This window comes from Camarhynchus parvulus, chromosome 2 (assembly GCF_901933205.1).
Source record: "Camarhynchus parvulus chromosome 2, STF_HiC, whole genome shotgun sequence".
Lineage (NCBI taxonomy): Eukaryota > Metazoa > Chordata > Aves > Passeriformes > Thraupidae > Camarhynchus > Camarhynchus parvulus.
Window position 1 is genome coordinate 108,535,681 of NC_044572.1, and position 27,764 is coordinate 108,563,444.

At 37.9% G+C, this 27,764-nt stretch overlaps 1 protein-coding gene across 2 annotated transcripts in view; it reads right to left on the reverse strand.

The window, feature by feature from the left end:
- Window positions 1-2,128: 2,128 nt before the first annotated feature.
- LOC115917582 (ras-related protein Rab-10-like) overlaps window positions 2,129-27,764 on the reverse strand; it is a 33,138-nt gene continuing 7,502 nt past the window's right edge. The window contains exons 3-6 of one of the 2 annotated variants that reach the window (XM_030971737.1): window positions 25,753-25,891; window positions 17,155-17,244; window positions 12,235-12,336; window positions 2,129-3,089 (exon numbers count right to left, since the gene is read on the reverse strand). In XM_030971737.1, the coding sequence (XP_030827597.1) occupies window positions 3,015-3,089; window positions 12,235-12,336; window positions 17,155-17,244; window positions 25,753-25,891 (406 nt within the window). In that variant the 3' untranslated portion in view covers window positions 2,129-3,014. The remainder of the gene's footprint in view (window positions 3,090-12,234; window positions 12,337-17,154; window positions 17,245-25,752; window positions 25,892-27,764) is intronic. The other variant, XM_030971738.1, reaches the window with a different exon arrangement.

Here is a 27,764-nt window from a genome sequence, read left to right on the forward strand (position 1 = left end):
GGAACAAATAAACTGGAATATACATAGACAAGTTAAAGATTTTTGGACAGACTGAATCTGGTGAAACTCCCTTATGGTTCAAACTATGTTAAAATTGCTACTGATTATTTCCATGAATTAGTAGAATGAGGTTCCAGAAAACACAAAAGGAATTGCATCTCTTTCAAAGGAGGGAAAGAAATACCAAACTGATATAATATACAAACTGATCAAGTGAATTTCTACTAAATAAAGGTGTTTTAACAGGCTTTGTGGATAGGGAGAAAGACTGAGGATCATAAGAGTTTCTTATAATGTGCTCCTATTACAAAAAACCCCAGATGAACAGTCTAGGCAATATAAATACGAAATTATTTGGAAATAATTAGTACTCCAAAGCTGAAAGGATACATTGAACAGAATTTCACTTATATCCATCTTGGATCCATACCTATCCAGGACCTTCATCAACATCACTGATGACTGAACAGAGTGCACTTATATTTGGAGACAGTATTTATAGGAAGAGGCTCCAACTATCTTGGAGCACAACATTACAATTCAGAGGGATCTTGGCAGACTGGAGCAACTGAAATGCCACTGAACAAGGAGAAACAGAAGGTTTTACACATCCAAAGGAATAATCAACTGCACAAGTATGTAGCAGGATAAAAAAAGCAGTTCTATGGATCACAAGTGGTGCTAGGCTACCTTGCGTTATGCTGATGATGGAATGCATAAATGGGAGTATCACAAGTAAGATAATGAAAACATAATTTAAACCTATCCAGCTGTTTTTATTTAAACTGGAATAGTCTGCTCAGTCTACAATCCAGGATAGTTGAGATCTACAATCCAGGATAGTTGAGAACCAACTCAAGAACAATAAGAGGAGGGAGACAAAAAGGGCAAAAGATTCTGAAAATCCAAACTACAAGGGAAGGTAGGAAGGTCAGGAGTTGTTGAGAGAGGAGAGGAGAGGAGAGGAGAGGAGAGGAGAGGAGAGGAGAGGAGGAGAGGAGAGGAGAGGAGAGAAAAGAGGAGAGGAGGAGAGGAGAGGAGAGGAGAGGAGAGGGGAGAGAGGGAAAAAAAGAGAAAGAGGAGAAGAGAGAAAAAAGAAGAGAAAGAGAGAAGAGAAGAGAAGAGAAGAGAAGAGAAGAGAAGAGAAGAGAAGAGAAGAGAAGAGAAGAGAAGAGAGCAGGTAGAGGTGTTCGCCTGCATCAAGAGGAAAGGGAGAACCTACTTTCCATGTGTACCAGTTACATTAGGTATTAGGAAATTTCCTGCTTACCAGACCAGTTAAGTAAAGACTGTTGCCACTCAGAGACACTCTGAAATCTCTACCACTGCAGGTCTCTGACCAACTTCTTGCATTTCATCAGGGGCAGCTGATCAGAGGTTGAGATATCATGAGAACTCAGACAGACTCTCAAAATCCCTTCCAGCACTATTTCCTTCCTCTGCTATGGTTTTAATGAAGGCAGGGATTATCCTTTGTTCCTTGTTTTCATATTTTGTGAAAAGCACTAGCTTCAGCGACTGGCCATGATGAGTAGTCAGGAGCAGCTGTAAATACAGAGCCCAGCCCACCCTTTTGTAACATTTCTGCAGGCATGCTAACTGGGCTAGGGGCGTATAAACCTGGCACTATGCTCAGGCACACTTGGTCCCATGTGCTCCATTTGAGCTCCCTTTCTCAATACCAAATTTAGTAATATTTTGATATTATGACAATCTGCAAACAGCCCTCAAAAAGAAGCAAGCATATTTCAGAAGGTTAGTGGCATTTCAGAACAGTAAGCCAGTGGAGTTAGTTATTTTGGATGTGCTGGGATGGATCAAAACACAATTCTGCACGACAGCATTAGTAAATAAAAAATGGTGATAAAACAACCACATCTCCTATGCAAGGATAAAAAAAGAAAACAGTATAGTTGCCACAATTCTTCAGATTCCTCAACCTCTGTCTGCTTTTTGCTTATCTTGCAGGTTTGAGTTGTGCTTGCTTTGCTTTTGATTAAAGAAAAAGCAACCAGCATCCTGACTCTGCCCTTGTTTAAAATTAAATAAGATATTCTCCACAGATTTTAAAGATATTACAAATCTGTATAAAACAAATCTACATGAGCAGAATCAGATCCCTCCTCTATTTACACTTTGAGCAAACAAAATAAATACAATAAACACAATATCAAAGAAAGCCTTTCATTGTGATAATTTGTGACAAAAAGAACATTTGAAAATGCAGGTATGCTGCTAACACCTGTGTAAATTATTTTAAGGAATTATGAAATTTAAATAACAGAAACATTATTATTATTACTGGATGCTAGATGTATTCTGTTGTTCCATGCTTTCAAAATTCTTAGGAAGGTCCAGCAACATACTCTAGTGGAAGGTGTCCCTGTCCATATCAGGGAGGCTGGAACTAGATGAACTTCAAGCTCTCTTCCAACCCAAATCATTCTATGACACCAATCTTTATATGGTTTATCCCTTTCTTTCAGACATCAAGTTTGCAGAGTCCCTATACAAGGGTATTAAAGTAGCATATATGTGTCTGAAATTAGTATAAAAGAAACCAAGCCAAAAATTCTCTGAGACTTGTCTTAAGGGATTGCAGTAAATATCAGGTACGTAAAGAGATGTTATATGATTTCATATATCAGAAGGTTACTTGTGTGATGATGTCAATGTTCATTGTATTACAAATCTGGTATAAATAATACACAAAAAAAGTGAAGGGTGTTTTTTTAATAACAGAAAATTAGTACACTTAGACTTCATTTCTGCAAACATTTACATTCAAGCACTGTCACCCTGTGAAATACCTAATAATTCCTAAATCAGATAACTGTTTTATCTTCACATTAAAAATATGAAAATATAATATAAACATATAAAAAATTTGGCAACAATGTATGTGTAATGCTTAAACACTGTATTTTGGATTACAGGCTGACTTTTAAAATCTTATATGTTCCTTTGTAATACTTGATATTTCCTGAAGAGAAAACGGAATAAGAACCAGTATTTTAGAATGCACAGCAGGTTCTCTTCTTAGTTTCACTTAGAGACACAACGTCTAAGTCATGTAATACACCGGATTTCTGAAAAACAAACAAAAGCAAACACTTCATTAAGATAACTAGAACACAACGGTTGAAAAGTTTGCTTTTTCACATACTTTAATGTAAAATATTTGGTGCAGTCACTGGATATGTTTTTCCTTTGAATATTTAATTAAATGATTGAAGTTTCCTAATAAATTAGATGGAAACTGATGCCTATGCAAGTCCCATTTGGCATCTTTACATTCTTTAGCTGCCTCAAACATCTCTCCTAAATCTGAAGGTAACAGAAAATATCTTTTGAGGAGTCACTACAAACCATACGTGTCAATCCTGTAAATCTTTACTCACATGAACTGTTCTATAAGTACAAGTTCTTCTGTTGACTACCAATTTTAGCTAATTTTCAGTTAAGTACCCTTATCTTTGAAGTATTGAGCATGGGTTGGAAAAGTCCAGTTGAAAGGAACAGGTAATACAGAATATTAGTACTCACTAAAGAAAAGGCACAGGCTATTAACTGTTATAATGGATATTAACTTGTTTCATGAAATTCACTGAAATTCTGTTTTCTTGCCTCTATTTAATAACCAGAAATATCCCCAAATGGAAACAGTTCAGTCTTTATCATGATCAAAATAGCACTCCACCCTTGTAAAACATTTATGTACTGATTGCAAAAGCAGATTGTAACAAAAATGAAAATCATCAAAACCAGGACTCTTCCTTTCAGCAATGAACTCAACTAGATAATTAATGTTGACCAGAAAAACAATCAAACCCAGTTGTGCAATGCAGAACATGTTGCAATCTTGTTCTCTGAAACTATGAACACTGAACCCTGAACTAGGGCACAAAGACACACAGAATATTGTCACATGCCCAGGAAAATGAAAGCCCCAACTTTTCTACCTGCCACTCTGCTGCCTGTGTCTTGGAAGGTTTAGCAACCAAGCACAGAGAAATAAGTACAACCTCTGGATTCACCACATTCCTCTCTCAACCTAAACAGCCATAAACAACCATGTCTGACAATAAAGAGAAGCTTCCAGAGACAACAGCTATCTAAGCTGGAATGAATGAAATCCAAAGCACAGGAAAAAAAGAAAGGAAGAAGGGAAAAAAAAGGCATCATGTAGTACAATACTAATCATGACTCAAAATTGAAAACTTACACATAGAAAGTCACAGGGTAGTTGAACATTGACTACATCCAGAAAGATTCACCTAAAATTACTCAGCTGCATCAGAAAGACGGCAAAATATAAAGTCTCCCCCATGCTACAAATAAGCTTTATGCCTCTTTGGCTGAGAATATTCATCACTTCTTAAAATTCTGGAGAAGATGCATGGAATTTGTTTCCTTTTTCTTCCTGTAGCCATAGTTCCAGCTCTTCCAGAATGCTGGCTGCCCTGTGCCAGAGCTGTCCCCACAAAGAGTGGCTGAGCTCATTCCTCCCTGAGGCTGCAGGGACCCAGGGAGGCTTCCACAGTGCATGGTGCTGGGGGGAGAACATTAAACATCTGGGAGGGGATCAAAAGTGATGGATAGAGGAAGGAGCAGAGGGCAGGAAATGTATTGTGGTGTCTAAACCCCAGGATGGATGCTGAAGCTGTCATCAGTAAAATTATTAGCAAATATGGTCTGACTAGAATATCTGAAGACTGTTGCTTACTGATTTTAGAAATTTCTTGTCATAATGAATTCTTCACATAATGAAGAAATACAGCAGGTGCACTTTTACTTGGGATTGTTTGTCTGTTTTCAGTTTTTTGGCTTTTTCTTTAATTTATTTTTTGAGTGGGAAGGACCAAAAGGCATAGCATTTTTATTACCCTTGAGAATTCCTAGAAATACCAACATGCAGCTTTATAGCGTCTGCTTAGTTTTAACTTTTTACACAGTTGTGGCTATTATAATTTCTGCTAGGCAGAGACAGTATTTGGTAGTCTGCAAGCATAGACAGTACATTTTTGTAAAATAATTTTTTATGAAGACCTTTTTAAAAAAGGGAGTAAGGCAGATTCAAAATTACACAAACATAACCTTGTCATAATCTCAAGAAATAAGATACCACTCTGGTTTAGAGAGAAGATTCTGAGGGGAAAATAAAAGCTTTGGAAGACAACAGTACAGTAAGAAATTTAATTTCACTCAATTGAGACCAAGAAATAACACTGAACATTGATTGTTGTGAACATCAAATAAATAGGTTTTGTTTCACCCATGCTTTTTCTGGAGAAAACAATCAGTTTAGGTAGTAAAAGAGCTCTAGAAAAATCTCTGTTTGAATTAACCTGTGACTTTCTATGTGTAAGTTTCAGAATTCAAGTTTCACTTACTTAGAGGAAACAGGTAATTTGAAGATGTTGCAGATTATACTTCAAGACCAAACTTCCAGTCAAAGGGGAGAAACTTACATTTCCTTAAACACTTAGGATACTTATTTGCATCCATAGCATTTTACTACTCAATAGTACTTTTAGATGGTAAGTAAGCTCTTCATATATCCTTGGCAAGGATCCTCAGTACTGTTAAGTGATTAAGAACGATGAAACATATTTGATAATGTAACAGTTCTTATAATCTCTAAAATCATTATTTGTTAGTTCATCTACAAACTAGCCAGTGCAGACAGACAAGAACCACCACTCCACAAATAAAGAACAGTAATTTTAAAATTAATTTAAAAGTTGAGGACTATTAATCACTTCAGTTTGTAAGACTGTTCCATACAGGGCCTTTGTGAAGCAAATAAGGGTCTGGGATCCATTTAAGCAAATGTGCTGCATGCATATTTAAAAAGTGCACATTCATAATCTAAAGAGATACTACAAGTCCTGCACAAAGCATTGAAGCAACAATCAGATTTGGGCAATCCCACATAGTGCTAAGCCTCAGCCAGCCTTGGGAGAGGTGGGGCACCCCCTCTCCCGAAATTACAGCAGGGAGGTATGCAAATCTCCCACCTGTGAGAACAAGGCGGGCAGCATTCCTCCTCCAGGGCTCCATGAACACCAACACTTCCAGCTCACATTTCAGCTCAGCTGCTTGGAACTCACTGCCCCACAAGTCAGCCAACAAACAGCCAAAAACTGAAAAGGTGAGAAGAACCAAAATGGTACCAAGAAGCTGGAGTTTCCACTTCAGTATCTTGGGCAAAGTGAGGTTTTGAAAATACCGCCACGGACAAAGATGCCTCTTTACCCTGCAGTGATTTCAGTAAGATGTTGAAATTTCCTGCTATTAAATACTAGTTTTTCCTGTTAAATAGCACAGCAGACAAGTCTCACCTAACTGGCAGGCATCTCTGCAAGCCAGTTTTAAACTTCCTGCTTAAAACTCCCCTTCTGGCTGTCTCTCCTGCCCACTTCTAAGCAGAATTCATATCACTGGCATGCAATAGATACCTAGACACAGGAATTGTGATGAGATGGCTCAGTTATTTTTTTTTTTTTTTAATCAAGGCAAGAAAGCTAGGGTAGAATACAAAGGAAAATGTAATGAAAAAACCCCAACAACCTCTCTGAAAGGTTTGTAATGGAGTAAATATACAAATCTTCATTAATCTCAGCTGCACATTCCTTGCTGAAAACCTACTCAGGTTAATGGTAGATCCACCTTCTCTAGCACCAGTTTTTGGTATTTTGATACTGGTTAAGTTATTTTGAAGGTGGGGCTCACTGTGGGTTTGAAAGAGTGACAGGATTTTGCTTTACCCATATCATGTTCCCAGTCAAAGTCAGACCTGGAGTGCTTGCTGAAAAATTAGAATAGAAGCTTTGGAGAAACAAACAGAAGAGACTGGAACTGATGTTACTATTATTTATAACTTCTTTAAATTTGAGGATTTTTACTCTTATTAAAAGATGATCCTACTTAATTACTGCGATCATTTTGTTTATATTTAACAGTGATAGTTGACAAAGACTGGTAGAGAACTTCACAAAATGAAGTCCCATGTGACTTCAGTGCCTGACCTGCCATTAGGGAGAGCTCAGTTATTAATAGTCCCAACACTTTTTATGTATTTCTCCTATATTCTGGAATTCAAATTACCTGTTCCAAATACAAAAGAGTTGTCTCACAACCACAATAGGCTGGACATGGCAAAAGCAGTATTAAGCAAGGGCTAGGGATATATTAGCAGGGAAGGCAATCACTGTGGGAACAGGTAGAGAAGCAGGAGAGGAGGATATGAGGTCTGGCACAGCAGGATCTAACTGCTGACTACATTCCTCAAGGAATGTTGATGAAGGTCTTGCTCCCAAAGCCTGCTATTCCACCATGTCTGAAACATCTAACCCACTGGCAAAGCATGGGGCTCTATCTCCCTCTCCTGTTACTACCATGTAGACTGTAACAATGTTGTCCTGCAATTAGTTATTCACAAACTTGAGAAAACAGGTGTGGATCTCCTGTGAGGTTCCTCATCCCTACAGATAATCTAGGTGATATTTAATATAGTTGCATCATAAAAACTCTGTTTAAGAGAGCAATGTATCTTCAAAGTCAGTATCCCGCAGAAGGAAATGCCAGAAGTAAGCCAAGTCTGTAACTTTCTTTTTTTTCTCCTGGAGTTTAATTTATTTAATTTGAATCATATGAAACCATACAGGCTGAGATATGGAGGCCTCCATAATCAATGGAGGGAGAAAGGCACCTCCAAAACACAATTTTATCCTAAAGACTCATCTCTTTCCATTGAATAGAGATGATTCCAGACAACCAGACCAGTCATGCAAATTTTAGCTGGCTAAGATTGCATGCAAAGATGAGTCTCATCCCCTATACACAGATGATGTGATTAAGTTTTGATTTATGTGACCTAATTATATGCTACTGTTTCCAGAAAAATATCTGGCTCATTCAATGTCCAGAACAGACTTTAAAAAAATTAAATAAGATAGTGTAGTTAAATTTTGCCTTACATTGCACCAGCACTAAGTGAGTTGGTACCATTTATCCTCTTTGCTTTAATCTCTGTACCTCTGCTCCCACATGTGCAATGCTGAATATACCTAATGTTACTAAGAAAGTTAAGGAGATAAAAATCTAAAATGGATCTAAAGTACATCAATATAAGCATTATGAAAAACCTCTCGAAGGAATTATTATTCTGTGGTCAGTACAAGATAAATAAAGGGCAAATAAAGCCTGGGGCTCCATGCATGACTAAGGGTAATAAAGAAACACTGAGTATGCACTGCTGGAGACACAGGGATCTTTTAGACAAACTAACAATTCCATGAACCTCAGCAATAATGAAATCCGATTTCCTATGGATTTAGGTCTTGAAGTGAATTAAATTTGATATCTGTGATGCAAGTTCCAGCTGGAGTAGCTGGTTGAAGCATTTTTCAGTCTCTCTGTGTAGTGGTCTCTAATATTTTATGAACTAATGCTGGAGACTTTCCTTCTGCAGAGTACTCCGCCTCTCACCTTATTTTCAAAAGGAACTACTCGGGAACTTAATTACCTTTTAGTTAGATCTGTCAAATTTGTTTAAAATCAGCTAAGAAGTTCCAAAGGTACTTTAAGAGCAAAGGAATAGAAAACACAGTATAATCACAACAATCGTGTTGCCATAGGAAAGAAGTGTAAAGAAATGAAGGAAGGGCAAAATTGAGGCCTGCTACTTCTGAATGTTCATCTCAAATGACATCCAGCTGTTAAACATTAAATGTTACTCTCAACAGCACAGGGCAAGGATTTAAATGGATTTTCACTGCTCTCTACTCAGGAGATATATATTTATTTAATATGATTAAAATAGTCTTAGTAGTCAATCACTCTTGGGAGGTAAGGCAGAATATAAGTTTTGGTTAGTTTTACTGCAGTTTTCAGAAAAAGGTGGTAACTTCATTCTTCTTTTTGTTTTTTGGTGGTTTTTTTTTAATGGAGTTCTCTCCTGATCCTAGTTTAGAAAAATACCAACAATCACACCCAAAAGGACACATACAAAGGCTTGTAATATTTTTTTGAAAACCTACTTGAGAACACTACTGCTTGCCAGGCATGAAACCAAAGAACACAAAAGAGCAAATGCTAACTGCATTCTGGGTGGTATTTTTTTGGTTTTAGTTGTTTTTAGAGGACTGACTCACAAGTTCAAATAGTTCACTGGCAACCAGAAGCATTGTCAAAGAACAGCTGTCATCTATTAGTGAACAGGTTTAGGCATATCTGAGATTCAGGAGACTTATGAATAAATAAAATATTGTTATTTGTCAACATGTCTAAGCAAACTCTTGGAATAATCTATGTCATTAACATTTATTTCCACTGCAGCCTTTCAATGCAATTAAATTGGTTATTATTGCCCTTCTCCAAAAACTCACCAGTAAGAGGAAGTTAAAACTCCTCTGCATTCACTTATTATTAACTGATTGGTTTGAAAATTGTGAGTTCTCAGAATTATGGTATGACTCCTTAGCTGTTACCAATGTAAGCAATAAAAAACCATCAAAAAACATCTGATGGTTTTCATGACACTGCCCATGTAAATTAGAGCTGTTGGACCAAGACCCAGCATAGAATGGTTGAGATGAGAAGTATCTGAAAGGTCAAGCAGCACTTCAGTTATTCAGATCACTGGGATACAGAACTCTTCTCTCTCCCTTAAGCCCACTACAAGACAAACTGCAAAAAGAGATGGGAAAATAGTGACAATACACTGAAACTTTTTTGTTTTGTGTTGTTTAAATGTCTTTAATATGAAACTTTTTAATATGTTTTTCCCCCAACCCACCACTGAACCACAGCCTGTTCTAAATTTTGAAAGAGTCAACAAGTTTAGTACCTCTGTATGAGCTCTATAACTCTGGACACCAATCTTCCCCATCTACAGGAGTGCTTTGTGTAAATGAAGTTACTAAGGACATGCCCACAGTAGATGGCAAGCAAGAATGTACATAAAAAGTCCTAGATTTCCTCAGATCTGCAATGCATCTGAGAATGGTCTACTGCCTGCCAGCCTACCCTGCTTATTTATCTTATCTCTGAGTAGGCTTCACGCACTTCCCAAAAGCGTGGCCATAACAGACTGTCCTAGGGAGTTCCTTTCTTCTGTGGGACTGGGAAAGCAATGATGTGCTCCCACTGAAGCATCTCATCAGTCTGGGACAGATGGTCCATTGCAGAGGGCAGGGAGGCCTGATATCCCCAAGCATAGGTGCCTGGGGCCAAAACGCTGTGCAAAGCTGTATCTCCTTTTTACAATCAGCAAATACATATTTCACCACTACCAAATGGATGTGTGACTGAAATTATCTCAGACTGGCATCTATCATGCCATTTTTCACAGCTACTAGTCACACTTGCTACTGCATTTTCCATTCTCCAAAATTTCATCAGTTAGAGGAAGTTAAAATTCAAGTAGTACATTCAGATTTCACAGTTTTGTGAACAGGCAAATTATTTTGTCGAACCTGAAAACCATGATGAAACTGTATAGTAGATTTTTTTTTTCCCAGCAAACTCTTTCTTATCAGGCTAGTGGTAAAACCAATTGGGCTAAAGGGGTTCTTGTTTAAATCAACAAAAGCATTTTACTAAAAATGGCAAATTATACACCAAAGTAATAGTACATGATGCCTCATCAGGACTCCAAATATTTTTAGCTAAGGTGAAACGTTACTACAGACAAATATGACAAATTCTCACGGGCACATTTTCCAAACACACACACGCGCAGAGCATACAACTGTTCAAAGCAGTTCTAATTAAAACCAAGCAGTAGTGTAACATGTTCAACGTGGCCTGAACTTTTTTGCCATGTCCACACTACAAACCCCATGAATTTTCATGAAGGTGAGTAGGAATACTTAAGTTTCACTTACTGTAAAGTAAGCATAGCCAATCTTAATGTGAAAAATACCTAAACAACATTTCTGCATGTGCAGAGAATTCTCTTAGATATCATCCAAACACACTCTGCAGAAATGCTCACTTCACACATATTTGTCTTTGCAGCAGTTATGATCAGAGCTATTGTTTTGTAGTTTTCATGTTTCATACTAACAATATATTCTCTATTTACAGTAGACAATGCCTTTTTCATTTACTTGAGTTATTTTACTTGAGACTTTTTTCCAACAAGCTCAGTAACCCAAGGTCCTGCCATTATCTTCCCGTTCTAAACAATATTTGACTGTTCAGTTGCTGAGCTTCACTTTCATGTCAAAGTAACCAAAATAGTTTTTTGCCTTTTTTTTCCTCACCCAAAATAACCAACTACAATTTGTGTTACTATGTAGTATGACAGGACCCCGATTTAGAAGCAGTCCAATCCTGAGCTGTTATGCTGACCACCCCCATGGCTACTTAATCAAAACACTGCTACTTGTGACTTTGTCAGTAATTTTGCTCATTTATCTTTATTATGACTTGAAGAGTATTTGGAGTGGAAGGTTAGTTTTGTATAACTAATATTGGTGATGAATGGCAGTGATGATACATTGCATGAAGAACATCTATTAAAGTCTAAAATAATATTCTGCTGCCTAAAAATAAATTGCAATGCAAAACATTTTCAGAGCTAATGAACAATAATTCAGTCCTACAAAAGAATTGCAACTTTGAGGAGTAAGGACTTTTAAGCCAACACACTCAAGTTAGAGAGATGCTGATTCTGACAGATACAATATTGATTCTACCACTAATTAACTCAAATCTTTAGGCCCTGATAACTTCGAAAGCACTAGTGTAAATCAACCAAACAAACAGCTATGAACCTTGCATAAAACATTTGATTGCTGAACATATAAGCTCCACTGATTCCATCATCATGTGGCATCTTCACTGTGTGCACACTGCAGAAACCTAGAGGAAAAAGGAATCTTCCCGGCTCAGAAGTGGAACTACTTAGGAGCTGTTAACCACTCCCTTAAAGGAAAGTATGGGAAATAAAGCCACAAATGCAGTCTTCCTGAATTTTCACTTTCTCTCTCAACTGTATTGTACCTGCTCACCTCTTTATTTTTCTCTTCTCCCACGATTCTTCTCCCTCATGTTCCTCCTCTGTTACGCCTGCAGCTACAGGATCCCCCCAAAAATACTAACTCCATAATGCAAAAAAGCATCAGCTCTGCTTTGCTTAAACTATTCTGTAGTTACAACCTTGTTTACCCAATTTGTCAAGAAAAATCACCTAACTTCTTTCTTCTAGGAAAAGAAGCCTACCTTTTCCAGGATTTCCTTAGTCAAGACTGAGAATGCATGCTCAATGTTCACGTTTTCTTTAGCACTGGTCTCAAAAAATGGCATTCCGTATTCCCAAGCAAGCTGAAAAACAAATGTAAGAAATGGGATGAACATTCTTCAGGAAAAAAAAAACAGTTCCTAGTACTAGTAGCAAGAAATATGAAGGTGTTCTGACTGCTAACACTCCATAAAAACCCTAATTAAGTACATAACTGCTCAGTAAAGTACTCTATATTCATCCTCACTTTATAAATTTCAGGTACCTTTTAAAACATTCTTCTTAAATTTTTGTGTTTTCAAAACAGCTTTTTAAACCAATCTTTACTTGCAGATAACAAGAATAAAATCCAGTGGGTCTGTTCTCAGTGTTCTGATTTGGAAAATGAACTGTCTCCTAAGCAATTATTTAGAGGAAACTAATGGAGTGCCTGCAGATAAAAATGAGACAAGAACTGTTGAAAAAAAGTGGCAGGATGAAATACAAAAAAGAGATGTTCCTTTATGCTAGACAGAGAGAAGCACAGAGATAACAGACAAGCAAAGAAAACATATGCATGTAAAATGGCATTATGGTAAAAGGCAAAGAGAGAAAATACTTAGATGGGCAGCATAGACTTTACATTGGTCGGTTTTCTTTAATTACTCCTGTTGTCTTATTTCCAGTGTATTTCCATTACAGATAGCTTTGAGTTATGTTGGCATGAATAAATAAACCTCAACACAATATATATACAATAATCAGACTTCAGAGTTTTAGTCAAAATATAATAAAGATTACACTAAAAGTAAAAAAAAAAAAAACCAAAGCAAGAAGAATGGTTTCCTTTCCAAAATGCTACAAGAAATTGTAGTTCTGAAAATAAAGATGAAATCTAACTGATTCATTAGACAGAGACCACTTCATAACTTCATAAGGGATTCTGAAACTCAGTGGACTGCTGTGAACTGTTTTCGGTACTGCAGCAACTTGTTACAGAAAGTTAAGATCATTCAACTATTGCCAGTACAAAACAATGATGCATAAGGGTTCATAAAGAAAAAGACAAGCAATAAAAGAATACTGGGCTAATAAAGTAGAGAGAACTACTGGCTCACTGATTATAAAGTACAAAGAAATTACTATTAAAAGCCCTTTTCTTTTCTTGTATCAATCAACAGAAGTTACCTAGAAGTTACCTATTTACAAACTTTGATGAACACAAACCGACCCTTTAAATCATGGAATTGCAGAAATAATTTTGAAAGACAACCCCACCTGAAAAGAGGCTACTGCCCAAGCAATATTGGGTCAGCTGTGGCTTTGCCTACAGAAGTCTTGAAATCCACCAATGATGGAGATTCTGTAGCCTTTATAGGATCCTCTTCCATGGCTACATCAACGTTCTAGTGCAACTGGTTCTCTTCAACTCCAACCTGAACCTCCCAAGCCAGGACTTGTGTCTGCTACCCATCTGTTTATTGTCTGTCTCTACTGAGAAGAGTCTATTTCTGTCATTCCTTTACTGCCACTTCAGTTGCTGTAGATCAGTAACTGCTCCTTAGCCTGCTCTTTACCCAGCTCCCTCTCCTCATGGAATACCAGTACAAGACACCAATCACCTTTATACCTGTCTGCTGGACCAGCTGCAGTTTCTCAACACCCTTCTTGAAACAGGAGAGCCAAAGCTGGACACACTATTCCATGTGGCCTTGTCAGCACTAAGTAACGGGGGGTAATAATTTCCCCAGATCCACCATCCATTATCCTTCTAATGTTGCTCAACACCTTTAAAGCCATGAGGGAACACTGCTGACTTATATTCAAGCTGGTGTTCATTGTAACTCACCAGTCTTTTGTGGCAGGGTAGTGACTCCTGCCTTGGATTATTCCATCACAGGTGGAAATCTTTGCACTTCATGAACTTCACAATGTTTCTGCTGGCCCAGTTCCCAAGTTTATCAAGATCCCACAGAATCGGTGTTCTCCCATGTGGTGTGCCAGTCACACCCCTTAATCTCATGTCACATGCAAATCTCCTTCTATCATCAGCCAAATCACCAGTGAAGATGCCAAACAATGTGACTGAAGCAAGGCTGACTGCCTATAGCCCCCAGAACCTTCTTCCTTGCCTTTTTAAAAAGACACGTCATGGCATCAAAAGGGATCTCTTCCAACCACCATGATTTTTCAGAGTTGACTGACAGTGGCTCAAATCACAATGATCAGCTCTTTCAGCACAAGTGGGAGAACTTCCTCATGTCTATGGGCACATCCAACTTTCCTAAGCAATTTCTAATCCAAAGCTTTCACACTGCTGGCTGACCTGCTCCTTCCCAAACCAAGAAGGAACCTGCAGAGGCCTGGGAGCAAGCTCTACTTGTGAAGACCAAAGAAAAGAAAAATCAAATCAAATCAAAAAACCTTGAGTACTTGAGTCTTCTCTGTATCATGTTACTACATTGCCCACTACACCAATCAATGCACCCCCATTTTCTCTATATGTGCACAATATTGGTCACAGAAGATTAATGTATGTATCTTTTAACTTCACCCTGCATACTGCTGAACTTTATGGCAAGCAAGTCCTCCAAAAGTGTAGCTCAGTGCAAAAACCCCCACTGGTCCAGTGGTAAAGCAGTTGAAAGTATGAACATGTGTTTGTCTACTCCCTCTCTGAAAGACAATAGGAAAACGTATTCAAATAACTATTTTTTTTTTTTCCCTTTGGGAACATCTTGAATAGATCCATAAATAAAATACCTAAATACATTTACAAACCTGTGGGAATTATGCTACTGAGAAATGATATTTTATAATATCCTTGATAACAGTTTGGAGAACTTGTGTGAAATAAGCTTGTATCTTACCAACAACAATAAGTAATGCTAATACTACTTCCTAGCAAAGTGCTGGTGTGATTTCTTAGTGCTGAATCAGAGAGATATGTCTGAAATATTCCAAAACTGTGCAGAGTTCTATTATGTGTGAAAAATCAGCTTTTAAACTATAAATCAGCTTCAGCTATGAAGACAGCAAAAGCAAAAAAAAAAAGGAAGAAGATTTTACTTGGCTATTTCAGTTAGAAAGATTGGATAGGAGAAAACCAGCCACATTCTACCAAGTCATATAACCTTCAGCATTTTTATCTTTCAATGAAAATGATAATCATATTGGGGGGTGAACAGAGGAGCCCAAGAAGGTTGAGTTAGAACTTTTATGTAAGTGAATAAGAAGCAATTAATACAAGAAAATTATACTTCGTAGTGTTAAAATTAAATATCTCAATTTCTGAGTGACCACAATTACATAAATTTGTACAAAATAAATTATTACATGATTTTGTGCAAAAAGAAACAACAAAAAAATTTCTCAGCATTAAACTGAAATGAAATTATACACAACAGCCACTCAGTTATAAGAGATTTTTACAGAAATGCCAATATACATGATGAGATTCCCAGGGAACCTAGTGTTCTTCTGCACAAGAGACTGAAAGGTCATTCTATCAGGGTAATATGAAATATGTAACTACAAATTATTATTTGTCAAAGTTAGAATCAAACTGTTTCCCCTCTTAATTAGGATATTTTCTTCTTTAGAGCGAGAGGACAATTACTGTGTCTCTCTATCTCTGCTAACAGAATCTTTCTCCAGCACATTCAGTCAGATCCTTTAGCACTTCTAAATCATATTAAAAGAAGAAATAGTATAACAGAAGAGTTGCCTTGACTCAAAACACAGGCGAAATCTAGAAAGCAGACTCACTGGGGAGGAGATAATGGTTTCTTTCTGAAAAAAAAATACTACATTAAGAGGAATTTTGGTTGCATGGTTAAGAGCCCACAAGTCAGAAAATGTCATGGTTAATACCCTAAGCAAAACCCTACTACTGCCCTCTGGTGCACATGTATCCAGTGACTCTAAGTTTCTGACAGTGCATCCTTTGTGTGAGACTACAACATGTATTTTTCAGCAACCTTATTCCTTGTACACAGATATGGTACATTAACATTGAAAGCATCTTGCATGTGAACTGTGAACTCTCAGGAGTGTAATGTTGTCCAAAAATTGATGTTATATTTTTAAAGTTTCCTAATCTGGGATTATATAATTGGCAAGAAGGTATCAGTGTGTTTTTCTTTAAACATGAGACATCCTGCTTGACTCACCATGCCTGAAAGCATAACAGGAGGGCTAATTCCAAGTTCCAGAGAACAGATGCATACAGTTTGCAGTAGCAAAATTTACTGATATACAGGACCCGCTGTCCCGCAATATTTAATTATTATCCCAATTTCTTCTGTCATAGCATGGCTTCTGAATGTCCTCACTGGCTCTCAGTGAAAGACCTTTGCCATTCCCTTTAGAACAGCACTCTCCACTTAGTAAGTTCTTCCCCCACCCATGGTCAGCAGCTAGAAACTCTACTGCAGTTGAGTCAACTATATGTCACATACACAGTTTTGGGAAGCTGGATGTTCAGTATTCGTCCAGTCTTATTCAAGGCTATTCAAGAGACAATGCAGATCACTTTGCACAGGCTGCCAGAATAGTTCTTTTTAGTCAGACTGGAGCAAAAATATCAATGATTGGTGGTATCAGAAAAATTATGCAGAATGTATTTCATTTTAATATTACATTACAACAGTACTCTGAAAATGCAGTCTATATAAGATTTCTGTTGTAACACTTAAAACTTTTAAAGCACATTTTAACCTTTAAAAAAAATTTGGTATTCTGAAGAGATCAGCAAGGGATTACTTAATGCATTTCTAGCACTCTAGAACTTCACAACTGCTCTTCTAGAGCCAAGTCCTAATAGAAGTTTGGAATTCAGGAGCTTTTTTACCATTTTCGGTTTAACAGCTCAGTCACATACTAAGAAACTCAGGAGGACCCAAAGAAAGTACTAAAGATACCTTTTCTCCTTTCTGTTTTGGAACTACCCGTTCTGACTCCTTATCACACTTGTTGCCCAACAGTATTACGTCCACTTCATCACCTGCTTTCTAAAAGAGAACCAGCATTAATAAATGTCAAGTAAGAAAAAAGCAAGCAACAAAAACCCTTCACCTTCAGCTCACACTAACCTTCAGCACTCCATTTCCTTGAAAGTAAAGGCTAAATTCTCTCATGACCTTCATATGTGCAAATATTTCCAGCAGTTACTGGGATTTGGAGGAAAACAGCAAGAATGCAAAGAGCAGAAAAAAGCTACTTGGAAGTGCCACGTATAATTTCCAACCCCTTTCATAAGATATAAAGTATATGGTGCATGGGCACCATCTTCTGATGAATGCTCCAGCTTGAGGCTTTAAAGTGACTGGAAATGCCCTGAATTCACAGACACTGCCCTACTAAAAGTAATAGATTCATGGATTAGCATATGAGTCTGCTCTACATCCAGCACTCACAAGTAAAAGGGAAGGAATTTGCTGCACCTGAAAGAGCACCTCTCTGTGCTTCACTTTTGCACACAGACAGTAAAATTACTTTCAAAGTGTTCAAACTCAACGTAAAAGTCTGATTATTCCAAGACACTAGGAAGAAGGCAATAGATTTTAATGAAGTAAAATTTAAAAACCTCATTGATTTCAAAAGGAAGAAAAATCTACCTTTTTGACCTTGTCTCCTTCTCTGTTCCTCTAATCCACTCACATGCATGATGACTGTGAAATGCACTGCGTTTTTCACATCAGTGTTATTTTAAGATAAGTCATTGTAACTATACGTGACTGGACTAATGACAAGAAAAGAGAATAATTCTGCAACAGCATGTGGAATTTGAAAACTGACATTCATTGTGAAAATCATAACATTTAAAACTGCTTTTGGTGCTTAAATGGAGGGCACTGAGGGTCTCAATCTACAAACAATTGAAGCTACTGTAGTCTGATGCCATGGCTTTTATTCCGGAGGTACATGCTCCCACAGCTTCCCTGATGACTCAAAGGGCCTGGTCTCAGGCTGCAGATCTCTCTACAGGGACTTTGATGAAATCTCTGATCTCTGTCAAATGCTTAACTTTTGTAAATTTGCCATAAGACAAAATCCACTACAACCATACACAGAAAAACCTCTATTCATTAAAGGATGAGAGAACACTATTTTTAGTCTATTTCTACTTTTACAACAATTTGAAGACTTCATCAGTAGGCAAAATTTAATATTAAGGGACACTATTTATTTTTTCTTATTCCATTCTCCTCTTAGAGTCATCTAGACTTATTTCATACCCACAGTTTACTAAAATGAAGTAAACTTCATAAGAGTACAAAGTAGAGGCCTAAAATAATGAATTATTCTACCTGGATTAATAGACCAAAATTTTGGCTGTTTCAGAATGCATTGAAGCTTCACTCATTAAGATCAGTGGCTCTCCTACATAAAATCGCATACATCAGCCCCAAAATAGGCTAAATAGACAATTAAATCTCATTATGTAATCAACCTTTAATTTGGAAGAATACTGAAGGCTGATGAAGGTTTTACAAGTGACATTTGACTTTACTGTGAAGTTAAAGTCTAGAGGGAAATACTTGCATACTGCATGCACAAACCAACTAAATTCATTCTGTAACTTAATTTCTCTATTAACAGCACAAATTTTTGCAGTAGGAATCTTCTTTCTAAACAGCTTCAGACAATAAAAACATTTAAATGAGGTTTGAGGTACAAGGCCTTTCAGCAAGTATTTATTAGTACTACCAATCACAAAGTATTTACTTCTGCATATAACTACTATTTCTACCTCGATATAATGTATTAATGTATTTTCACTCTGTCTGGATCCTCCACCACAGCACTTACAGTTCTCCTTTTTAAAAGATGATATCTTGCAGTTTCATGCATTTAGAAAACTGAAGACTGTTACTCAAAATGATGTCCATTTTAAATTCTGAAAATTGATTATACATGATGTCTTAAAAAACTAAATCAATATGACTAGGCAGAAGTTTGACCATGTGCTCAGCTGGCATAAAAACTGCATGGGTACACTGATTTCAACTGGCCAAAAATACGGCTTTTCAGTGCTTCCAAAAGCTTGCTGTATATTTTCATGCTCTGTTATTTATAGCTCAGGAATAAGCTTTCCAAAGGTAAAATCTATAGCTAAAAAGATGAAGGCTATTTTACAGTTAAAATCCTATTATGCAAGTCAGCACTGAATAAGCTCATAGACTCAGGAAACATTTTTCTCCCATATTATGGAAAAGTACTATTAAAAAACATCAGTTTCATCAAGGCTGAAATAATTTTTTTCCAGATAAAGTTTTACTCTGGTATCTCAAAAAATGCCAATTTTTGATTCACTCTTTCAGTTTTTCTTTGCATTTCAAGATTTCAAAGTTCACATTATCCTGAAGGTTAAAATAAATATAATCTGAACCTGAAGAATACGTACACTACTATATTTTGAGAAGGAAAACATCATCATCGTATTTTTCTGAAAAAAATGGAGCCAAGAGATTTACTGAGACTGACCAAGTCTTCTCAAGTGTTTGGCACAGCTTGGAGCCACCATGCTTTGGCAGAAGGGTTTTTCTCCCACTGGGTTCCCAGGCAGCTGGATGTGGCAGCAGCAGGAGCCAGGCTGCTCTGAGCAGTGGCCACAGGAGGGAGCAGCAGCAGAGCCTCCAACTGAGCAGTGCCACATCCTGCACTCGGAACACTGGACACTCACATCACAGTATCACAGTATCACAGTCTCTGTAGCACACTACTGACAGGGGCCACCCACCCGTGCCCTTCACCCCACTGCTTAATGTCCACCCAGCCAGGGAAATACACAACCTGACTATGAGGCTATTAACTGTCACAGACATGTTTTATGAAAAATCCTTTCCTTAGGATTTTTTCTCCTGAGAAGCTGAGAGGCCTCAGGAACAAAATGTAAATGATGGTTATCTGCTGCTGTGGAATGCAACAGGTGGATCTGTGATTGGTCTCATGTGGTTGTTTCTAATTAATGGCCAATCACAGTCCAGTGTCTGGACTGTCTCGGACAGTCAAAAGCCTTTGTTATTCATTCTTTTTCTATTCTTAGCTAGCCTTCTGATGAAATCCTTTCTTCTATTCTTTTCGTATAGTTTTAATATATCGTAAAATAATAACTCAAGCCTTCTGAAACATGGAGTCAACATTCTCATCTCTTCCCTCATCCTAAGACCCCTGCGAACACCACCACAATTAAGAGAAATCAAAAATGCAAAAGTGAAAATATCTTGTTCATTCCTTTTGTATATAATTTGTCTGGGGATTTGGGTGGGGTTTTTTTCAAACGTTAAGTCTTTTTTTTCCTACAGTTTTTATTTTCCAGAAGTGCTGTGAATTCATGAGAGTATGAAAAGTAGCAGACACCTTTTCTATGAGAAAACTATACCATATCTGTACTTACAGACTATTAGAAGAAATTATCTCTTCACTTCTTAAATGGTGAACACAGACCTACCAAGAAAGATCCCAACCTCCCCTGCAGGAAACTCCCCATGATGATTATGAGCTCGCCCAGAGTCCTCATATAAAGCTATCTATCCAGGGATACATCTTCCAGAACACCACATTGTCCCTTCACCACATCTCCAGGGTGTAGCTGTGAAGGGCTGCTTGATATTGATACTCATTAATTACAGTTTAAGAAGGCAACAGAAGTTTGTCTGTAGGTCCAAACAGTGAAACTGAGAACCCGCAGCTGATAAATAAACTATGGGAATTCTTAAGTGGTCTGTTTTGAGGAAGAAATGTAGCTTTTCACATGTGAAAAACATGTACATAGTCAAACATCAAGATGAAGGCAGAGCTGGAGAAGACCATAAAACTGGGAAACTTCTTATTCATTAGACAATGACACTAGAAACCTACCCTTTGTAGTACTGAATAACAATTTGTTAGAAATAGATTGTCCTCAGAGTCTCTTTAAAAGCATCACATGGGCAGTGTTCATATTAGGATTGCCAAACATGTCTCTTTCCACATATTTTCCTAAATGCTACCATATGATCTCAATTACAAATGCCTGGTTTCCGGGACTTCGGTGGAAATAAATGACTGATCAAATTTATTTGTCTACTAGTGATATAAACCAATTTATCCCAAAGCCAACCCAAGACTACAGACAAACCAGTTTAATAAAATGACAAGAGAAACAATTTTAAGTTCTAATCAGAGCCATAATGACAAACCTATCTATGAATTGGGACAATTCAATCTTTTGACATCAAGCTTTCCCACCTGAGGAAGAAAAACTGAGAAGAATTTCAAGTCAAACTAATTTGCACTTGTAAAGCAGTTTGCTGTGCTGCTTTTATTTAAGTATGATGCTGAAATACAGTCTAGTTGCCCAAATGACCAGAGGAACCAAACCAAAAAAGGCCACTATGCAGAAATGAGAGCAACTCAATAATTCATACAGTTCATATCCTGATTAAGGGATCACTTCTTCAGGTAGGACAAATAGAAAGTTAATGTATTTTAAAAACCACTAAACAAACTACTGTAACCAAGACTTGCACAAGAAAAGAAAATTATCTTCTCCATGCAGAAAATTCTGTGATGGCAGACAATTTCCAGCACAGAGATAATTGTTAGGAGCTGGTATTGCCACCTTGATGGCCACATCAGAAGACTAGCACAATTAAAACCAACTCAAGGTATTTAGAAGTAAATTAAGACCTACCATCTATGTCAACCATACATTGTCAACCATACCATCTATTTTTGCAGACCCAGATGCCATGTGTGAATAATGGAGTGATTTAGTTGACAAGGACTTCTAGAAGTCAGCTGATCTAGTCTTCCACTCAAAGATGGGCCAACTTCAAAATCGGGTGTTTGTTCAATGCCTTGTTGCATGGGGTTTTAAGTGAACCCCTCTGGGCACCTATTTGAGCATTTGAGACACTCTATTGTGAGGAACCATTTGCCAATGTAAGTTGGAATCTTGTTCAAAACATCCTGGAAAAAACTGGTTTCTGCAAGATGATTTGGTACACAGCTGCTTGTGTTTATTTAATTTTTAAAGGCCAAGCAGCATCAGCCTTTCAGAACAGGTGCATACAGTAGCTAAAAGCCAGGTCAGCAGGAGTTACACTTTCATAAATTGCACTTAACCTGCAATTCTACAAATAAAGAATGGTTTCAGGTTCTAAAGTTATCTTCCTGCAATTATCATGCTCCTAATGAATGCATTACAAATCCAATATTCCTATATTGGACTTGCCAGTAACGTCCTAAAATATTAATCTGTGTATGAGTATATTTTTCTAGCAAGCTTTTAAAAAGTACAGTTATGTTACTTAGTTCCCTCTAGTTCTGAATTCAAATTTTACAGCAATACAGATATGGAAGCATATTTGTGTCTTGTACTTCCTTGGACAATAATTCATTTTTAATAGTGAAGCTGCTGTATTCCACACTTAAACTAACTGAAATATAATGAGAACATTACTGGTAATCTGATTGTAATTGCACTGACTGGCCAGTTTTTATAAAATCAATGGGAGTTTTTAAGAATACTAAATTGCTTGGATTGTTATTTTCAACTGTTGCAAAAATGGCTTAGCACACTGAACAGATTTTTAAAAAACTTTCTGTTTAAAATCTTTATGTGCAAAGAACCAAAAAATGAGAGCATTATGTAATAACTGAATTGCCTCCAAAATTCCTGTTTGACTGGTTCAGGTGCAAGCTTTACACCTATTAGTCTGGTATTTAGTGAAGTCTGGATTCTCTCTGTTTTCCTTTTAAAAACTTATTTATTTTTTCTACACTTGCATAATTTAAATGGTGCTGTAGCAACAGCCACTTTGATTTTGGGCATTTGTAGGGAATTAAATACTGGTTTACATTCACAGACCAAAGCAAGTGCAAGGAATGTCACTGACCTCCAGGAAGTAATTAATTTTCATGAAATGCCCTGTCTTTTAACAGTTATTGCTTAAAAACATTTCTTTTGCAATGAATAGCCCCATATATTTTCACCAAGACACTTCAGAAATTGATATCCCACTAGGACTAAATTAAATTTTTTATTACTATCTAGCTCTATTACAACACTAATTGCTAGTTTTGAGATTGGTACAATCAATCATGCAATTTACATTCCTAGAAATTGTTTTAGATTGAGTATTTTTCCATTTTTTAAACTTTAAACTGACAGAAGTACCTTCAGGGGTTAAGATTAAACAGTCAAAGTATTAATACCTTGAGTACATTTACATGAAAGCTTTTAAAATGTCATAAATGGAGAGCAGGCTTGTGCAGGTGTCATTTCCTGATTGTCTAAATCAGATCTAAACATGCATGGTGGCCACAGGAGCTACTTTCATCCTTCCCTCCATCCTGACCATACAGCCCTGATACCCTTCTTGCTGTTTGTGGCTGTGCACTGTAGCTTACTGAATCAATCACCCTGTTGATCTAATTGAAGATGACAGGACAATATGACCCCTTTGGAGCCAGTGTGAAGCCAGAACAATATTTTATGTTGAAATATAGATAGACAGACAGACAGATAGACAGACAGATAGATAGGTAGATAGATAGATGATAACTAGATAGACAGACAGGAATGTGAAGATAATCTACATTTTCAGTTTCAGGTAACAGTAAAACTGCCCTCATACTGTTTGCTGAGCTAAATCTATGTTAACCATGAAACTGTACAACCAGTGGCATATCTGGCTGTGACTTTTGTTTGGCCAACAGAAGAAAGGCACATGCTTTTCCTAAAAAAAGTAAGAAAACAGATGTGTTAGTTTAAAGTTTGTGCAGACAAGCCATTAAGAATATTGTGTCATTGAATCTCCTTTGTAACACATTACTGAAGTTAGGCTCTGTTGCCACTAAGACTTTTAAGATGGCTCTAAGGTCAAGAACAATGATTTACTAGGTTACCAGAGTAATGTTTTAAAAAATGAGATAATGTGCATGTAATGTTTTCCTAAGGGTATAAGATATCCCATGTATATATTATTGGATATATGATCATATGTAATTCATTAATTCAGCTGTATACTGAAGCTGTGAAGGGAAAAAAATAATGCTTTTGATGGTTTTATTTCAAGCCCCCTTTCCCAAGATGAAAAGCTCCCTTTTCCATCCACCCCCACCAAATCACAAGAGTATTTAAAAACTTGCCTTAAACTTTACTTGATTTTGATCAATGGAGAGCACTACCTTGCTTGTATTCTTACACCACCTTCCACAAGCATAGTAACTACAAACTGTTGTGCTACTGCTGAGGAGAAATACCTCTGCTCCCTACAGCCTCCTCAGGAGGGAAAGTAGAGAGAATGACACTGATCTTTTTCCCAGATATCAAGAGACAGGACACATGGGAATGACTCAAAGTTGTGCCAGGGATATTCAGACTGGACACTGGGAAGCATTTCTTTACTGAGCCGGTGGTCAAACACTGGAACAGGCTTCCTAGGGAGATGGTCAATTCCCCAAGCCAAATCAGGAGGCATCTGGAAAATGCTCTTAGTAGCATAATTTAAGTGTTCGTTAGTGCTTAAGTGGTTGGGCAGCTCGACTAGATGATCACTGAAGGTCCCTTACAGCTGAACTTTTCTAGTCTAAAACTGCATTGCCTCTATCTAATAGAGAACACATCCACAGTGACCTACCAAAAAAGACTTGGAATACAGGGTTAGAGTCAGCTGAATGATCTCCTGTCTAAGGGCTAGCCCATGCCTCTGTCCCTTCACATTGTTTCCAGACATTCTTCTGGACTTCTTACTCCTACCTGTTTACCTTACTGCAGCCCCAGCTAGTGTCAGACCTTTCTATGAGCCTCTCAAACTCACTGATAGAGCAGAAAAACCACTCAACTTCTTTTGCTGTGTTAGTTTTCTACCACATAGGAAGTCAGAGCAAAGCACAGAGGGCTCTGACAAGCTCCAGTGGGAACACATACCCTGTCTGGCAGCCATGTGCTGTTGAATCACTTCCTATGTCACATGAAAGCACGTATTTCTGGCTGCAGCATCAGGAGCAGCTGAGCTAACCAAACAGCCTCCCACCCCACTTCCTCCCTCTTGAAAACATCCTCTCCAGGAATATGCAGCAAGGACAAAGAAGATATTTAATTCCTTTGATCTTGGGATGAGGTAACTACATTGAAGTAATGAAATTAGGAAAGGGAAATCACTGGCTGTGATACAGAATTTTGATATGGAATCTAATTAAAATCCCAGGATGAGCTCATGCAGACTGATCTATGCATATCCACACCAGTGACAAGAGCACCATAATGCAGCATGCACAAAGAGGGATGGGAAGCTATGTTTTAGAACTACTTCAGAAAACATTCCTCCATCAGCATGGGCTTGCCTAAATATAAACCACGTTCCAGCTTCAGATGACAGTAATTCTACTATCATACTGTGTGCTGAGTTAAATGCAAGAAATTCTGGTTAGAAACATACAGGAACAAGAATACCTGTCATGCAGTTGTTTAAAACAACACGTTAATTACCTTCATTTAGTGATCAATTGCTGACAGATATATTTACCTCATATATGTCATTTATCCAGATTGTTATACTTTGAAAACTCTTCAGATTTGTGATGTCATATACGAGAACAAAGCCTTGTGCACCACGGAAATAGCTGGTACTAAGTGTATGGAACTGTTCCTGGCCAGCAGTATCCCTGTAGGAAATTGTAACAAATCACACACATACAAACAAACAAACAAACAAACAAAAAAGAGATTATCAGACTGCAGAATCCCCAAGAAAGATTACTTTACTTTAAGGAGTATTGTTCAAATTTTAAATTATGTACTCTAACACGAAAGGAAGAAGAAAAAACACAGATGACAGAAAATCTGGGTGCCAGATATAGCAATAAAAGAAATACACTGGAAATTTATTCTGTATAATACAGCCCTACTAGGGAAGCCAAGCCAGTGGCTGAAACCTGAGAGTAATGTCAAGCCCACCATTCCTTCTTTATATAAATAATTCAGGTGATAAAAAGATAAGATGTCAAATGACATCCCCATATTTCGACAAGCCCTTTCTAAACTGTGATACAAACAACAACCTGGTTTAGATGGAAGACAGGTTTTGGGAAAAAGCCATAAAATATAAGAACACGCTGGTTCTTACACGTAATGCCAAAACTTGAGGAAACAAACGCAAATGGGATCCCTCAATCTGCTTCCAGAGATCTTGACTACAAAGTACCATACCTGAAATGTTTCTACACTACTACACCAAGCAAGAGGAACAAATGAGACAAGCTCCAAGCTTTATCCCAGTCCCAGAGACATGGCATCACTGGCATGAGTGAAACCTGATTGGAAATAACATTAATAAGGAAGGTGCATGCCCAGGAGAAGCAAAGTCAGGTAACATGGAAAGAATACAGAGATTCTGTCTGCCACTGTAGGAAGAAAATCTGTGTGGTCAAAGCTACACTGAAGTTGAAGCTGACAGAAACATGGGAGACAATAAAAAGTTTTTTCAAACATATGAATTGCAAAAGGCAGTGCAGAAATAACATCACCTCATTACAGGATAAGGATGGTCACCTCACCTAGAGGGACAGGGACAAGCAGAGGTGTTTAATGCATTCTTTGTCTTCAACACAGATGACAGACCAAGGAGGTCTCAGCAACCTGAGCTGGAGGACCATGGCTGTGTGAATAATCAACACCCAGCTGACGCTGAAATTGCGTGGGATCTGCTTCTCCAGCTGGATCCCTACAAATCCATGAGGCCTGATGGGATTCATCTGAGAATTCTCAAAAAGCTGGCTGATGTCATCACAAAGCCTCTCCTGGTTTTTAAGCAGTCTTGGGAGTCTGGAGAGGTCCCAGCTGACTGGAAGCTGGGTAAAGCTGTCACAGTTTTCAAGAAGGGCAAGACCCTGGAAACTACAGGCCTGTCAGTCTCACTTCAGTGCCCAGTAAAATAATGAAAAATATTATTCTGGGAGATAAACCTGGACGACAACACAGTCATCGGCCACAGACAGCACAGCATGCCAAAGTCCTGCTTGTTGAACCTGACTTCCTTCTCTAAAATGGTAATCCACCTAGTTGATCTAGGAAAGCCAACAGATATGATCTCATTGAACTTCAGCAAAATTTTGGTACTGTCTGTCACAGTACCCTCCAGACCAAATGTCCAGCACACAGTGGATTAACCATGCTCAGTGATGGGTGAGCAGCTGGCTCACAGGTCAGGCACAAAGGGTTACAGTGAATGGGGCGACATCAGGCTGGGGTCTGGTCACCAGTGGGGTTCTGCAGGGCTCCATCCTCGGCCCAGCTCTCTTCAACATCTTCATCAACCACTGGGATGCAGGATTCAAAGGGACACCAAGTTTGCCAAAGACACTAAATTGGGTGAAGCTGTTGACTCCCTCCAGAGCAGAGAGGCCCTGCAGAGAGACCTGGACAAATGAGAGGACTGGGCAACCACCAACTGCACGAAGTTTAACAGGGGCAAGTGCTGGATTCTGCACCTGGGATGGGGCAATCCTGGTTCTGTGTACAGACTGGGGAATGACTTGC